We start from the raw sequence: 18,170 nt of genomic DNA on the forward strand, positions 1-18,170 counted from the left end.
ACCTTAGGGTGCATTGACAGCTCAGTCATTTTCAAGGCACTGCTTCAACCCAACGTGTCACATAACACATGTTAACGCACCGCAGAGAAGTGAATGGGCCCTTCATGTCGCTTTTCCTTCAGTATCATCTGAGATACAGATGAATAATTCCATTGAGCTGCAGAAGGTCCAGGCTGTGACCCCCACGCTGTATAGTGTAATATGCTGCAATGGAGGGAGGGCTCAGCATCTGTAGGACGTCCTGTAGGTTTTCGTGTTACCGCCCCCCTATTCTTCGAGGGTAACACGAAGACGTCTAGAAAGTTCTGTACATTAAAGACGTGCTTCAGGTGTTCACACAAACAGGGAGCTCCTCCATAGGGCACTGTACACCATAGGACATGGCAAGGCCAAAGACCACGTGGGAGGTTTAGAGGGATTCAAATGAAATCACCAACAATTGGAAGATTGTGAGACCAATAAGGGGCCCCTACACACACAGCAATTCATATTGAATGCATTAGTGGGATAGGGTGGCTTTTATTTGCATTAATGTAATGCATGTGAATAGTAAAGTGTGATGGGGCCCAACAAGCTGAGAATCAATGTGGTCCATGTAGACTGTTCCTCACAGGGGCGGACTGACCATTTGGAAACTCAGGCACTGCCCGAGGGCCCGGGGTCAGTAAGGGGCCCCATGAGATGCCCCTGGTACCTTTTCGTAGGCTTTTTTGTATGTGGTTTGAGTGTGGGCGAGGACACAGGGGCCCGATGATCCCCTATTGCCCGGGGGCCCCATGAGTTGTCAGTCCGCCCCTGGTTCCTCATGCTCAGGTCTGTGCTTCCATTATTTATTTCAGGTACTTCTATAGCGCCATCAATATACACAGCGCTTTACATATATATTGTACATTCCCATCAGTCCCTGACCCTCAAGGGGCATACAATCTAAGGTCCCCATACATACAGATACTAGGGCCGATTTAGACAGAAGCCAATGAATCTGCCAGCATGTCTTTGGAGTGTGGGAGAAAACAGGAGTACCTGGAGGAAACCCATGCAGGCAGAACATGCAAACTCCATGCAGGTGGTGCTGTGGTTGGGATTCGAACCAACGACCCTAGTACTGCCAGGTGGAAGTGCTAACCATTTAACTACTGTGCTGCCCAATTACCATTGTGGCTTTGCCTGCTTGTTGCACTGACTGCACTGACTCACTTTGGAAAGGCGCAGCATACACTAATGTTCACATTATCACGTAGTGGGGACGACCCAGGGGCGGACTGACAACTCATGGGGCCCCCGGGCAATAGGGGATCATGGGGCCCCTGTGTCCTTGCCCAAACTCAAAAAAGCCTATGAAAAAGGTACCAGGGGCATCTCATGGTGCCCCCTACTGACCCCGGGCCCTCGGGCAGTGCCCGTGTTTCTAAATGGTCAGTCCGCCCTTGGGACGAGCATTCCCGCTATGTGATTCTGACAGGTGATTGTCACGCGATTCTGTGTGTTGCATCAAGCAGCCCATTCCCTTGAATGGGCTGCCGTCTGTGTGTTTGTCACCCGAAAAGAAGTTCATGCTCCTTTTCAGGCAACAAGCTTCATGCGATCTTGAAAGGCAGATTGCTATGATTTTGCGTGTGATCCTGCCATGGCAGCGTTGAGTCATGTTTGGGGTGCCTTTCAAAGATAATGGCACCCAAACATGCATAGTGCGTTCTGCTCACAATCCCAAATCTTGAGCTATAAAAGGGGCCCTAGGTCTCTTTAAGGGCCAGTTCACACCACATGCAGTCCAGTGTGGTTTTTTTTCTGCATCAAAAACGCATTGATAGTAGGTTACATAGTTTCCAATGGCATAGTTCACACCAGTGTGGTTAGTTCCAGTGCATTCCAGTTCCAGAAAAGTAGAACAAGCTGCATTTTTTTCTGCACTGAACTGTACTGGAACGCAGTAAAATGCACAAAAAATGCACCAGAATGCACATGTCCTTATTTAAATTGAAGAAAAAGAGGGGAATAAATTATTATTATACAGGATTTATATAGGGCCAACAGTTTGCTCAGCGCTTTACAATATAACGGGAGACAATACAGCAACAATACAGTTCAATACAAGAGGGTTAGGAGGGCCTGATCCTTGGAGCTTACAGTGAACCGGAACGCATCAAAAATGCACACGTCAAAAAACGTGCATACAGAAATGCATCCGGAACCAGGGGTGGACTGACAACTCATGGAGCCCCCGGGCAATAGGGGATCATGGGGCCCCTGTGTCCTTGCCCTAACTCAAAAAAGCCTATGAAAAAGGTACCAGGGGCATTTCATGGGGCCCCCTACTGACCCCGGGCCCTCAGGAAGTGCCCGAGTTTCCAAATGGTCAGTCCGCCCCAGTCTGGAACGCATCTGGACTTCATTTCTATGGCGTGAACCGGCCCTCAGATGGGTGGTTGTGAGGGCAGTAAAAACAGGCAGGTGAATGGCAATTTTACCCCCCCAGCTGCCCACCTGAATTAGCATGATAAAGCTGGACGAGGCTGGACGCAATGCATTGCAGCCATGGCATTTTTACTGCAGGATGCAGAGTTTGACAGGCTGTACTGCCTGTTAAACTCACCCACTGAGTACGATGGGGCCAAGCCACAACTGTGAGTGACATTACAGGGTTAAATCAGGCTCTGAGGAGTTTATATTATCAAAAGCCTTCTGAAAAGCAATCCAGACATGTATCTTTCTTTAGAGGGCGTCACAGTCCACCGCAAGTGTGAAATAGTCCTACCCAACAACAAAAATGTAATATATTGCAGGCGATCCAAGAATTGCATCTAGTTGAGTCCCTAGATGTGGGAGCTGAATTCTTTTTCTTTTTTCAGGCTTTGCTTTTCTTTATTTTATTATTATTATTATTATTTTTTATTATTATTATTATACAGGATTTATATGGCGCCAACAGTTTGCTCAGCGCTTTACAATATAAAGGGAGACAATACAGCAACAATACAGTTCAATACAAGAGGTACTTGGAGCTTACAATCTATTTTCATGCCAGTAACACACTTCCTGTCCTAGGGTGACAACGCTCACTGTACTGTATCTATGGGAAATCAACGTTGTCACCCTAGGACAGGAAGTTTGTCAGGTCCATAGAACAGATTTTGCATGTTAACCCCTTTCTGCCGACGTCACACAAATATGCCGTGGGGCCGCATATTTGCGTACCTGTCTTTGTGCTGGGAGCGCGCCACTCGGCGCGCTCCCAGCACTGAGACCGCGGTGTCACTGAAAGCACCGGGTCCCGTTCTAACGATCGGGTCCCGGGACTCCTGGTCTCGGGTCACATGAACTCTGTGATGGCCTCCGATTGGCTATCACAGTGATCAGTCACTGTACAGCCCGGCCCCCTTGTTTTTTTCTCTCTCTATGAATGGAGAAGAGAGATACATTGTATCCCTATAACTCCTGGCATAGAGAGAAAGAAAAATGTTTATAAAAAATAAAGAGAAGATAAATAAATATTAAAAAATAAAATAAAAAATAAAGAAAAATACCTAGATCAAGGTTTAATCTAGTTCAGTGCCAGGGTTAGTGTTTAGGTCAAGGTCAAAGGTCAGGATTTAAAAAAAATTGGTATCAGTGTCAGTTAGTGCTAATGTCAGTGTCAGTGTCAGTGTGTTTTAGGTAAAAAAAAAAGACAAAAACAAAATGCGCACTATTGTTTCTGGGCTGTACTACGGGTACAAACAACAAATAACATACACATATATGGTATCGCTGCGATCATCAAGAGCTGGAGAATTTATTTTGGGTTGTTCTTTGGTGGTAGGTTATGGTAGTAACAAGAAACACACAGCTAAATAAAAAAAAGGATTTTTTTTTACTATTTTGGGCCAGTTTTCCTTTGATAATAAAAAAAAAAAATCAGGAGATATCTAATACCATTTACCACCAAATGAAAGCCCAATTTGTCCTGAAAAAAAAACCGGTATAATCCACCTGCATGTACAAAGTAGTTGTGATGATATGTACGGTTTTACTAACGCGTCAACATTGCAAAATTGTGCTTAGGCATTTAGATTTGTTTTACCCTTAGGCGTGAAGGGGTTAAAGAATTTCTTTGCAAGGAATTGTTTCTTTTTTTTTAATTATTTTTTATTAGAGCAAATCTTTATGACCTGCCCGCTGTATCTATCTGTTGACAATAGAAATCTGTGCAATCGATTTATCGTTGAATTGCTCGATGTGACATCTAGTCTGCAGGCTGTGAGGCCCATTCTCTGCGTCTCTCATATAACAATCCAGATACAAGTCTCCATTGTCAGGAAAGGAATGTCAAGGGTTGTCTCAAGCAGCTGAGGGGCTGGAATCACGGGAGGAGGGCTGAAGACTGCAGAGGGCGAAGGGAGGGAGGGGGCATCAAAGTCCCTCATTTAAATAAAGTTTTCCAAACTTCCAGAACTTTCCTCTGCAGGGTATATAGGCCGGGCTGTTGGATCAGCAGGGCATAGACACGCAGGCAAAGAGGAGGACAGCTCAGGAGAGGCACGGCTCCATAACTTCCACTATTGAGGTATGTCACCTATTCTATATCCATCCTTATTGGGAAGGGAGGACGAGGCTGTGAATACAGTATAAATCTGGAATCCAGCGCTCGATCCATGCGGAATAATTGCTGCATCAGCTGGATTGTGCTTGGCTTCCATTGCACAAATCCAGACATTTCAGAAATTTAGTGCCATCAGGCCATTTAATTCTCGTTGTACATTGCACTATACATTGCTCTTTGCATGGGTGGTCTGTATGTTATAAATTGGCCGTGCATGTGTGCTGTCACATTCTGCATGCCACTTCCAAGTCGGGCAAATGGGGAGGATTGAAGACAGAGCTGAGGATCTAGTTACCAAATCAATTCACCCCAAAAAAGACAAGTAGCAAAGACTGGACTTTAAATGTGTCCCTAACTAGTCTGAGTCAGGGGCGGACTGACCATTATGGAAACTCGGGCACTGCCCGAGAGCCCGGGGTCAGTAGGGGGCCCCATGAGATGCCCCTGGTACCATTTTCATAGGCTTTTTGAGTTGGGACAAGGACACAGGGGCCCCATGATCCCCTATTGCCCGGGGGCCCCATGAGTTGTCAGTCCACCCCTGGTCTGAGTCCCAATCTTTGCTAAAATCTACCTGTCTTTTTGGGGTGAATTGTTCTGGAAAAGAGCTGATGATCTACCTTGGGAAACATTTGACATAAAAATTGTATGAAAAAAACTTTCAAGCATGGTGACGAGGGAGGTGGCCCATAGAATCACATACAATCAGACATGACCAAACAGATATATACATACTTACATGAATGTTATATGATGCTACTGCTAAGAGCGTGTATTTTGCAAACCTGTGGTTGCATTATCGCTAGTCAAAGGCTTCACTGGGCAGTGCTACATATACCCAGGGGCGGACTGACCATTTGGAAACTCGGGCACTGCCCGGGGTCAGTAGGGGGCCCCATGAGATGCCCCTGATACCTTTTTCATAGGCTTTTTTGAGCTTGGGCAAGGTCACAGGGGCCCCATGATCCCCTATTGCCCGGGGGCCCCATGAGTTGTCAGTCCGCCCCTGCTTATACTGTACATTTATAATCCAATACTATAGTTGGAAACATTTTGGGAAGAATCAAAACTTCCCTGCTATTGAGGAAATGGCGATGCCCTTCGCCACTAACATTTATAGGTAAAGTTGATCCAGGGAATATCCGATTGCCTCTCGGGGGATCAGGAAGGAATTTTTTCCCCTGTAGGAGCAAATTGGATCATGCTTTGCTGTTTTTTTTTTTGCCTTCCTCTGGATCAACTGTGGGTATAGGATTATAACTTTTTTTTTTTTCTAATGGTTGAACTGGATGGTCTTTTGTCTTTGTTTTTGTTTTTCAGCCAAACTAACTATGTAACTATGTAGCTGTGCCAGGAGCAATGATGGTGCAATAATGTACTGAGACCAAATGTAATCTTCCAAATAGCAAATGGTTCCGCTTGATTGCCATAGGATGATCCATATTGTGCCGAATAATCATGTTTCCTTTAGAGGAAAACAGGATGAGGAACGCAATAACAAACAAAAAGGGTTAACTGCATCAGACAGGAGATGGCTGTTTTGCTTTGTGTTTTGTCTTTTGTTCAGAGTCATACTACACATCCTCTTTCTTGTTATGCTCTATGAAATTCCATGACATCAGAGACATCAGGGGCTGTGCTGGATGGGACAATACTGGGATACATTATAGCTAGAATTGGATAAACACATAGAGAGCATTCAGACTATGCCACATCAGCAACCCATCCCCACCCAAATCTGCCCCCCACCCAATTTCTGCCAGCACTAACGCTATCCTACCCCTAAGGGCAGTGCCATTAAGAACCACAAGAAGGATCTCATTGACATACAACAGTTCTTCTACATCTGCTGGTGCTCAATTGTGTTCTATGGGAATCTGCTTCATTTGTCTGTTTCTTTCAGAATGAAAATTGCAAAAGTTGACCTCACTATGAATCTCTATAAAGGTATCTCCAATCCACATTCTCATCTCTTTCTCAGTACTGGGTGTGATCTCAAGCTGCTCTGAGCTTGGAGAACAGTAGTCAATCATAAATGAAGGTCATTTGAAAATAGTTCATGCAGCTTATCCAAACCCATTTAAAGGGTCAATTAGTTTTCTTTTTGCAGGATACAAGCAGAAGATCCTTGCATATGTCCCCTATTGCTTATGCATGGGGGGGTGGTATTTCACTTGAGATGGGGGAAGCGAGATGAGATGCGCAGAGTTGGTGACATTGTCAGCAGAATAGCTGGTTGGTGGGAGTTTAGAGTGGGGGTGCGAGTAGATGTTGCTCTTTCATTTTTCAAGTGGGAAACACCTTCTAAATCCATTCAAAACTGATGTTTTATTTGCTATTATTATTATTAATAACAAAAAATGAACGGTGTACCCTTTAAATAATTCCCCAATTGCACCTAAACACTTTTCACCCCAAAAAGTGTATCATCCAAATATATATATAAAGTGCTAATATACTAAATAACACTAATAAATAAATAAATAAATACTACTGTCCAAAAATTGTATTGTCCACAATAAAAAATAAAATCAAATAAAATAAACAGAATAGACAAAAATCCTCCAGAAAGACAGTCTGCAAAAAGGCTTCCAGCCGAATGTAGGTCCAGTGATTATGGAGATCGAGCCTCAAAAAAAGAGAGAACTCCAAAAAAAGAGATCGAACCTCAAAAAAAGAGAGATCACATTATGTGAGTTCTCTCTTTTTTTGAGGTTCGATCTCCATAATCACTGGATCTACATTTGGCTGGAAGCCTTTTTGCGGACTGTCTTTCTGGAGGATTTTTGTCTATTCTGTTTATTTTATTTGATTTGATTTTTTATTGTGGACAATATAATTTTTGGACAGTAGTATTTATTTATTTATTTATTAGTGTTATTTAGTATATTAGCACTTTATATATATATTATTATTATTATACAGGATTATATATAGTGCCAACAGTTTGCGCAGCGCTTTACAATATAAGGGAGACAGTACAATTACAATACATTTCAGTACAGAAGGAATAGGAGGGCCCTGCTCGTGGAGCGTACAATCTAAAGGAAGGGGGAGGTGATACAAAAGGTGATAGCTGCGGCGGATGATCTGGTGGAGGTGATTCAAGTACAGTTCTTAGGTGGAGGTGGAGTAGGCTTCCCTGAAGAAATTAGTTTTCAAAGATCGCCTAAAGGCAGACAGGGTGGGGGCTGACCGGACATACTGTGGTAGGGAGTTCCAGAGGATGGGAGACGCTCTGGAGAAGTCCTGGAGGCGAGTGTGGGAGGAGGTGATGAGGGATCTAGAGAGGAAGATATCATGGGAGGAGCGGAGTGGGCGATTTGGGCGGTATCTGTTGACGAGGTCGGTGATGTAGCTAGGGGCAGTGTTGTGGATGGCTTTTTAAGCTGTGGTTAGTATTTTGAATTTTATACATTGGGCTATTGGAAGCCAGTGAAGGGATTGGCAGAGAGGGGCAGCAGTCACTGATTGGTTGGTAAGGTGTATGAGTCTGGCAGCAGCATTCATAATAGACTGAAGGGGGGATAGCCTGTGTAACGGTAGACCAGTGAGGAGGGAGTTGCAGTAATTGAGGCAGGATATAACTAAGGCGTGGATAGGTTGTTTTGTGGTGTCATTGGTCAGGAAGGGGCGGATTTTGGAAATGTTCCGGAGGTTGAGGAGGCAGGATTTAGCCAGTGATTGGATGTGGGGCCCAAAGGAGAGGTCAGAGTCTAGGATTACGCCGAGTACCCTTGCATGAGGGGAAGGATCAATGTGCTGTTGATCTTAATGGTAAAGTCATGAGTGGGGGATCGGGGGGAGGTAATATTACAAGCTCAGTTTTTGAAATATTGAGTTTAAGGTAGTGATGTGACATCCATGCCGATATGTCGCTTAGTAGATTTGTGATACGTGAGGAGATTGAGGGGGTGAGCTGGGGAGTGGAGAGATAGATCTGGGTGTCATCAGCATAGAGGTGGTATTTGCTATGCCATGTCCTGTCTCCAGCATGAAGATCATTGCTTCTAAATTCTATGTCCTGTCTATGACTTAAAATTAGTTTTGGATGGGTTTTCTTTTATTGCAAAAGTTGGCACAGAGCATAGATCGAGTGACTCAGAAGCTAGATTTAGTTACTGACTGTGAAACTATAGCCCCAGGCTGTTTAATTTAGCTGACATGCAGGGTGGGGCAGCGTCAGTTAAGTTCGATGGCCTATTAAGTTCTTAACTTCATTTCATGTTTGTAATAGTGGGGAGAGTGTTTAAATGTACAACATTCAAGTAAGTTACAAATAGGATTTTTTTTACTACCTCTATTCAGTTTTGGGCCAAAATGTCTTTGACCAACGTTAGTTTTGCATGATTGCTCTTTTTGTAATTCATTGACTAATTGTTTGTGAATTCCAATCTAAATCCGGTTTGCAGGTTTAAATTCACTCCACCTCCAAGGCAGGGAAGAGAATGGGTGTGTCTTCACCAGAAGAATATGTGATGTATTAATGTAATACCAAGACAAACTAGCAACAAAGTTAAAATAAATGTATACATTTTAAAAGTTTTACGTGTTTTTAGTTTTATTTTTATTCAACTACAATAGCATTTTTGACTTTTAGATATGTGGAAAGTTATATCGTTGGCTATTGTATTTTATTTTATTTTTTTTCAGGTTTTTTGGGTTCTGCGCATATTTTTTGCTTTTAATTTCAACCTGAAATAAACAATTATAAAAATAAAAAGCCAAGATTAAACACAAGTAAAAAGCATACAAAAAAAACAAAGCAAGACAAAGAGCTTGCATTATGTTTAAGCTTTCATGGATTCATTTTATTCTCATCTGACCTCCAATATTTTCATGGTAATGGGCCAAGGAAAATATGTCATTATATGTGAAAGTATTTTCATCCTAACACAAGCATCCTTAACTTTTGAATGTTTTTCTCTTCTTTTTCAGAGCTGCATCACTACTATCTACAATTAAGAGCACCATGTGGATGATGAAATTCTTGGCTCTTGGCCTCCTGCTTGCTGTGGATGCAGCAGTAGATAAGAAAGCTGCCAAGAAAGCAGCCAAAGAGGCTCCTGCAGAGAAGAAGATCAGTGAACATGCCAGCACCATTGCTGACCGAAGTGCTAACCTGGCATTCAACCTCTATCATACCATGGCCAAGGACAAAAATATAGAGAACATCCTGCTTTCACCAGTTGTGGTGGCTTCTTCTCTTGGTCTAGTGAACCTTGCTGGTAAAGCTAGCACTGCCGCCCAGGCCAAGGCAGTCCTTAGCGTTGACAAGCTGAGTGATGAGCTTGTTCATGCTGGCCTGGCTGAGCTCCTCAACGAAGTTAGCAATTCCACTGCCCGTAATGTCACCTGGAAAATTGGAAATCGTCTCTATGGCCCAAGCTCCATCAGCTTCTCTGACGACTTTGTGAAGAACAGCAAAAAGCACTATAACTACGACCACTCCAAGATTAATTTCCGAGACAAGAGAAGTGCCCTTAAGTCTATCAATGAGTGGGCCACTCAGACTACCGATGGCAAGCTCCCTGAGGTGACCAGTGAAATGCAGAAGACTGATGGAGCCCTCATTGTCAACGCCATGTTCTTCAAGCGTAAGTATTCAAGGCAAATAGGCTAAATTTGTCTAATGAAATTCTCTATTTAGAATGTCCATGATAATTCTCTGTTTAGAATTCTTATGATAATTCTCTATTTAGAATATTCATGATAATTAAAGCTTTGTTTTTATTCTGTAGCTCACTGGGATGAGAAGTTCCACCACAAGATGGTTGACAACCGTGGCTTCATGGTGACTAGCTCTTTCACCGTGGCTGTCCCCATGATGCACCGCACAGGTATGTTAAACTAAAAATCATGATGACAACTTAAGTGAAACCTCAATAACAATTATTCCTTTTGAGATACTATGATATCTGAATGTAAGACTTTAGATCCCAGAAGTTTAAACCCAGTTCCATTTTTTAAAATGTATTTATTGCGGGGTAATCTTTAGAAACTCAGATTTTAAGGATATCTATGACTTCACTGTGAGTGAAATCACTTAGACAAGAAAAGAAGGAGTACAGAAAAAAGGGGACACAATAATAAAAGATAATGGATTCTAACCCTTATTCATGTTTTCCAAAACTAAAAAAATGCTGGCTGGACTTTGCCTTTAGGAACATTCTAATATTTTTGGATATTTCTTATTAATAATTCAGAGAGGCTTTCTGGTTGTTTTGGGGGCCACAACCTATTGCAACATATATATGCTCTTAGTTTCTGTGAATAGGGCATAACCATGGATGTTATCCATTTTATTAATATATACAGCATATGTTAATATAGAGTTCCTGGAGCATTTTTAATGTGTTTGACAAGCATGAAACATATCCTATAGTTACCATCTCTTGTGACTTTGCCTTTAGGTCTGTACAATTACTATGAGGATGAGACTCACAGCCTTCAAATCCTAGAGATGCCCTTGGCCCACAAGCTGTCCAGCATGATCATTATTATGCCTTACCATGTGGAGCCCATGGAGAGAGTGGAGAAACTCCTGACCAGAGAACAGGTCAAAAACTGGCTTGGGAAGATGCAAAAGAGAGCAGTTGCAGTATCCCTGCCCAAAGTCAGCCTGGAAGTCAGCCATGACCTTCAGGTAAGTTCAACTTTATGATTCATCAGGATTCAAACCAAACGTTTAGCTTTACCGTTGCATTTTTCAAACTCAACCATTTATCGAATCGATTTTTTGTTTGCCTTCCTCTGGATCAATTGTGGGTATACCTTTTCTTTTTTTTAATGGTTGAACTGGATGGACTTTTGTCTTTTTCCAGACAGACTAACTATGAGACTATGATGCCATATCATTAAACCAACCAAAAGGCCCAACCACCACTTCATTTGTATCAGTTCATGCAACCCCACCCAGAATACCCTTTATGGAATTCACACTAAACAATATTAGTGCAGGGTAAAAAAAAAACGCAAACATTCATTTATACCATCTGATATGTTGCATGCATCTCCATCATTCTATGTTATCAGATACAGTTGCAAGAAAAAGTATGTGAACCCCTTGGGATTACGTGGAGTTTTGCATGAATTGGGCATAAAATGTGCTCTGAACGTCATCTAAGTCACAACAATAGAAGAACACAGTCTGCTGAACATAATACTACACAAACATTAGATGTTGCCATGGTTTAATTGCACATAACATGTAAACATTCACAGTGCAGGGAGGAAAAAGTATGTGAACCTTTGGACTTAATAACTGGTTGACCCTCCTTTGGCAGCAATAACCTCAACCAAACGTTTCCTGTAGTTGCAGATCGGACCTGCACAACGATCTGGAGTCATTTTGGACCACTCCTGTTCACAAAACTGTTTCAGTGTAGCAATATTCTTGGGATGTCTGGTGTGAATCGCTCTCTTAAGGTCATGCCACAGCATTTCAATTGGGTTGAGGTCAGGACTCTGACTGGGCCACTCCAGAAGGCGTATTCTGTGCTGTTGCAGCCATTGTTTTGTTGAATTACTTGTATGCTTTGGGTCATTGTCCTGTTGCATCACCCATCCTCTGCGGAGCTTCAGTTGGCGGACAGATGGTCGTATGTTTTCCTGCAAAATGTCTTGATAAACTCTGGAATTAATTTTCCCATCAATGACAATAATCCGTCCAGGCCCTGAGGCAGTAAAGCAGCCCCAAACCATGATGCTCCCTCCGCCATGTTTTACAGTGGGGATGAGGTTTTGATGTTGGTGTGCTGTGCCTTTTTTTCTCCACACATAGTGTTGTGTGTTCTTCCCAAACAACTGAATCTTGGTTTCATCTGTCCACAGTATATTTTGCCAGTAGTGCTGTGGAACATCCAGGTGCTCTTTTGCAAACTTCAAACGGGCTGCAATATTCTTTTTGTACAGCAATGGCTTCCTCCGTGGTGTCCTCCCATGTACTCCATTCTTCTTTAATGTTTTCCTTATTGTAGATGTGTCAACAAAAATGTTAGCATGTGCCAGAGATTTCTGTAGGTCTTTAGCTGACACTCTGGGATTCTTCTTTACCTCATGCAGCATTCTGCGCTGTGCTCTTGCAGTCATTTTTACAGGACGACCATGACTAGGGAGAGTAGCAACAGTGCTAAACTTTCTCCATTTGTAGACAGTCTGTCTTACCGTGGACACATGAACATCAAGGCTTTTGGAGATACTTTTGTAACCCTTTCCAGCTTCATGCAAGTCAACAATTCTTGATCGTAGGTCTTCTGAGAGCTCTTTTCTGCGAGGCATGGTTCACATTAGACAGTGCTTCTTGAAACCAGTAAACCCAAAACAGGTGTGTGTTTTTTAAGGGCAGGACAGCTGTCAGCAACACATCCAATATCATCACACTGATTGGAGTCAAGGTTGGCTCACTCCTGGCTCCAATTAGCTCTGGGAGAAGTCATTAAGCTAGGATGTCACATACTTTTTCCTCCCTGCACTGTGAATGTTTACATGTTATGTGCAATTAAACCATGGCAACATCTAATGTTTGTGTAGTATTATGTTCAGCAGACTGTGTTCTTCTATTGTTGTGACATAGATGACGTTCAGAGCACATTTTATGCCCAATTCATGCAAAACTCCACGTAATCCCAAGGGGTTCACATACTTTTTCTTGCAACTGTATCTTCCATTAACCAGTCATTTTTAGGGTATCCTTACCAATGATTTAACTCGACTCCAACAGCCTCAGCCAAACTATTCTTTTTTGCAACTTGCACAACTAGTCTTTAGTCCATTACATCAGTTCAAGTTTTCAATTTCACCTTACACGTTATGTTTGAAAAAATAACCTCTAAAATGTTACATGTTCCACGAGACTACTTTGGTAGCTGTAATTTCCATCATTTCAGTCAGTCAAGGCAACCATCCAACTCCAACAATCCATATGATAAAAATGATGTCTTATCACTAAGATTCAAGAAGTCTTTATATACAAAAGTGTAACCTATCCATAAACCAATACACAGAAAAGATGTACATACAGTGGGGAAAATAATTATTTGATCCCCTGCAGATTTTGTAAGTTTCCCCACTTACAAAGAAATGAAGGGTCTATAATTTTTATCAATCAAAAATCCAGAAAAACACATGATAAAATGTAAAATTGAGTTGAAGTTCGGTGAGTAAAATAAGTATTTGATCCCCCACCAACCAACAATAATTCTGGCTCCCACAGACTGGCTATGTGCTCATGTGGTAAACAGATTAGTCCTGTCAATTTAGGAAGGTGCTGCTAATGACAACTCGTTATGTGTATAAAAGGCATCTGTCCACAAAATCTCTTTCTTCCATTCAAACCTCACCATCACCATGGGCAAGACCAAAGAGCTGTCAAAGGACATCAGGGACAATACTGTAGATCTGCACAAGGCTGGAATGGGCTACAAGACCATCAGCAAGAAGCTTGGTGAGAAGGAGACAACTGTTGGAGCGATTATTCGCAAATGGAATATATACAGTATAATACAAAATAACCATCAATCGCCCTCGATCTGGAGCTCCATGCAAGATTTCACCTCATGGGGTAAGGCTGATCATGAGAAAAGGGAGTGATTAGCCAAGAACTACACAGGAGGAGCTTGTGAAAGATCTCAAGGCACTTGGGAACACAGTCACCAAACAAACCATTGGTAACACAATACGCTGTCATGGATTGAAATCCTGCAGTGCCAGCAAGGTCCCCCTCCTCAAGAAGGCACATGTGCTGGCCCATCTGAAGTTTTTCCCATGAACGTCTAAATGATTCAGGGATGGATTGGGAGAAACTGCTGTGGTCATATGAGACCACAATTGAGCTCTTTGCCAGTAACTCTGCTTGTCGTGTTTGTAGGAAGAAAAATGGTGACTATGACCCCAAGAACACCATCCCTACACTCAAGCACAGAAATGGAAACATTATTCTTTGGGGCTGTTTCTCTGCTAAAGGTACAGGCTGACTTTGTGGGGCCAATGGGGCCATGTATTGTAAAATCTTGGATGAGAACCTTCTTCCCTCAGCCAGAACACTGAGGATGGGCTATGGATGGGTCTTCCAGCATGACAATGACCCAAAACATTCCGCCAAGGCAACAAAGGAGTGGCTCAAGAAGAAGCAGATTAAGAACATGGAGTTACCTAGCCAGTCTCCAAAATTTATGGAGGGAGCTGAACCTTTGAGTTGCCAGCAACAGCCAAGAAACCATAAGGATTTAGAGAAGATCTGTAAAGAAGAGTGGACCAAAGTCCTTCCTGAGATGTGTGCAAACCTGGTAACCAACTACAAGAAACATCTTACTTCTGTGCTTGCCAACAAGGGTTTCTCCACCAAGTACTAAGTCATGTTTTGCTTGGGGATCAAATACTTACTGTATTTTACTCACTGAACTGTAACTCAATTTATAACATTTGTATCGTGTTTTTTCTGGATTTTTGGTTGATATTCTGTCTCTATCATTAAAAATACACCTATGATAAAAATGATAGATCCTTCATTTCTTTGTAAGTGGGTGAACTTACAAAATCTGCAGGGGATCAAATAATTATTTTCCCCACTGTACATTTTAAAAGTTTCATATTGTACACAAGGCAGATTTGGCACAATCCATTTAAATGATTTGAGTTGCCAACATTTTGAGTGTGCCAATAGCAGTTTTAAATGAGTATTGTAAACTGTTTACACACTGCATATTAAGAATATCTGTTGAGCTCTTTGTGCTGAAAATGAATAAACTTGTTCTTTGACCAAACCTGAGCTATGGAAGCTGTGCCCACACAAAGCAAACGGGGGACAAAAGACTAGTCACCAGCAGCACAGAAGTGGCATCACCAAATCTCACTCCACATCTTGTTAGATTAGCAATCAGAGGCAGCAGTGCCTTAGATCAGGGGTCTCCAAACATTCTAAACAAAGGGCCAGTTTACTGTTCTTCAAACTTTGGGGGAGGGGGGAGAGGGGGGAGGTAGGACTGTGGTCTGTGGGAGGAACAGTGCACCATCATTGGCATCTGTGGAGGGGATAGTGCCTTGTTGTTGGTGTCAGTGAAGGAATAGTGCCTCATTGTTGGAATCATTGACGGAATAGTGCCCCATCATTGGTATTCATGAGAGGAATAGTGTCTTATCATTGGTATCAGTGAGAAGAATAATCCCCATTATTGGTATCAGTGAGAAGAATAGTGTCCCATCATTGCTATCAGTGGAAGGAATAGTGCCCCATCATTGGTGTCAGTGGGAGGAATAGTGTCCCATCATTGGTATCAGTGTAAGGAATAGTGCCCCATCATTGGTATCAGTGGGAGGAATAGTGCCCCATCATTGGTGTCAGTGGAAGGAATAGTGCCCCATCATTGGTGACAGTGGAAGGAATAGTGCCCCATCATTGGTATTAGTGGAAGGAATAGTGTCCCATCATTGGTATCAGTGGGAGGAATAGTGCCCCCTCATTGGTATCAGTGAGAGGAATAGTGCCCCCTCATTGGTATCAGTGAGAGGAATAGTGCCCCATCATTGGTATCAGTGGGAGGAATAGTGCCCCATCATTGGTATTAGTGGAAGGAATAGTGTCCCATCATTGGTATCAGTGGGAGGAATAGTGCCCCCTCATTGGTATCAGTGAGATGAATAGTGCCCCCTCATTGGTATCAGTGAGAGGAATAGTGCCCCATCATTGGTATCAGTGGGAGGAATAGTGCCCCATCATTGGTATCAGTGGGAGGAATAGTGCCCCATCATTGGTATCAGTGGGAGGAATAGTGCTCCATCATTGGTATCAGTGGGAGGAATAGTGCCCCATCATTGGTGTCAGTGGGAGGAATGGTGCCCCATCATTTGTATCAGTGGGAGGAATAGTGCCCCATCATTGCTATCAGTGGGAGGAATAGTGCCCCATCATTGGTGTCAGTGGAAGGAATAGTGCCCCATCATTGGTGACAGTGGAAGGAATAGTACCTCATTGTTTGTATCAAGGAATAGTGTTCAATCGTTTATAATAGAAGGAGGAATTATGTCTTTGTTGGTGTCTATGAAAAGAATTGGTCCTCATCGTTGGTGTCAATGGGACAAATAGTGTCCTAAGGGCCAGATAAAGGTAAGCAAAGGGCTGAATGTAGCCCACGGGCCACAGCTTGGAGACCACTGCCTTAGATGATTGAACACTGCAGATATACAGAATAACTAGACACCATCACATACCAGTAATTACACTGCTTTTTTCAAGAGAAATTCAAGACAAAAAGGTACATTGGCATAATTAACATTTCTAGATGTTCCCTATAATAGAACAAACCTTCACTTTTTGAGTTCATGTCCACTTTTAAGACTGTTTTTATTTATTCCAGAAACACCTGGGTGAACTTGGTCTGACCGAAGCCATTGACAAAACCAAGGCTGACCTTTCCAAAATCTCCGGCAAGAAGGATCTCTACCTCGCCAGCCTATTCCATGCAGCTGCCCTGGAGTGGGACACCGAAGGAAATCCTTTCGATGCTGACATCTACGCTAAGGAAGTGCTTAGAACACCAAAACTCTTCTATGCTGACCACCCCTATGTCTTCCTGATCAAGGACAACAAGACGGACTCCATTCTTTTTATTGGTAGACTAGTCAGGCCAAAGGGTGACAAGATGCGAGATGAATTATAGTACCAAAAAGCAGTGGGGCGGTTAGGATAGTTGGGTTTGGTAGTTATAAATAAATTCTGATTTTTTAATGAAAGGAGGGCATAAAAGAACCAAAACACTAAATGTTGGCATTTGACATCTTGACCTGTTTGCAAAACAAGAACATTCCACCAAAGCAAAGACAGTTCTCCCGGAGGTTCCTCTACTGGACCTTTGGTTAGACATTAAACAACAACCATGGTGCTTAAAAACATACTGTAGTAGAGCTTTGAAGGCCTCACATCAGAGACTGAACTCTCCATTGAAATACTTATCATGTGAAACTTGAGTTCCACTATCTCGCTCTAACATGATGCTGTGGTCTTGTGGCCCTTTATATAGTTGTCAATCTTTTTGACTAAGCAGATTTTGGGACTTAATGTGAAGAAACATTTAGTATCAAAACACTTCTAGTTACTGTTTAAAACTTAAAAACCCAAATGTTAGCAGTTGTATATGGGGTCAAACTTCAGTCTCTTGTTCAATAATTATTTTGAATGGTTTGCTTTGGATGTCCTTTCCCATACAGAAAGCCGGTTCTTCTTTCCCCATTTCAGGGGATTTTGTCTTGTTTGTATTGCCCTCTTTCATGTGTCATGTAAGGGGTCAATGGGTAACTGATACCTATGCAATCACTCCTTGCACCAGGTGTGGTGCAGGTTGAATTTATAAGGATATGTGTGCTTGAGGGAGGGGGTGGGAAATGGGGATTTTGAATTACTTTCACCATGTGGATCCACAAAATCTTTACTTTGTAAAAGTTACAAACAGTTTGAATGTTCTGTGTGTGTGTTTTGCAATAAAGTTGTTGAAAAAAAAAAGCAGTATTTGTTATTTGAGTGGGGAAGGAGACGTTTTTGGGTTGGTAGTTGAAATGTTTGGTTCAACCAGTAAAATGTATTTGCTGTGTATAATAT

General features: G+C 42.4%; 1 protein-coding gene across 3 annotated transcripts; it reads left to right on the top strand.

The window, feature by feature from the left end:
- Positions 1-4,385: 4,385 nt before the first annotated feature.
- SERPINH1 (serpin family H member 1) lies at positions 4,386-17,470 on the top strand. Of its 3 annotated transcripts, XM_089678006.1 has the most exons (6): positions 4,430-4,543; positions 6,483-6,526; positions 9,518-10,176; positions 10,321-10,419; positions 10,993-11,225; positions 16,933-17,470. In XM_089678006.1, the coding sequence occupies exons 3-6, from the start codon at positions 9,552-9,554 to the stop codon at positions 17,233-17,235; spliced, it is 1,260 nt and encodes a 419-aa protein (XP_089534132.1). In that variant the 5' UTR covers positions 4,430-4,543; positions 6,483-6,526; positions 9,518-9,551; the 3' UTR covers positions 17,236-17,470. The 3 variants fall into 3 exon arrangements, with proteins under 3 accessions (XP_089534131.1, XP_089534132.1, XP_089534133.1); XM_089678005.1 differs by lacking the exon at positions 6,483-6,526 and having other exon boundaries at positions 4,386-4,543; XM_089678007.1 differs by lacking the exons at positions 4,430-4,543; positions 6,483-6,526 and adding an exon at positions 8,333-8,356.
- The last annotated feature ends 700 nt before the right edge of the window (positions 17,471-18,170 follow it).

The sequence above is a fragment of the Staurois parvus genome, unplaced genomic scaffold, assembly GCF_062004578.1.
Source record: "Staurois parvus isolate SC_StPar_1 unplaced genomic scaffold, SC_StPar_1.0 ptg000196l, whole genome shotgun sequence".
Taxonomy (NCBI): Eukaryota; Metazoa; Chordata; class Amphibia; order Anura; family Ranidae; genus Staurois; species Staurois parvus.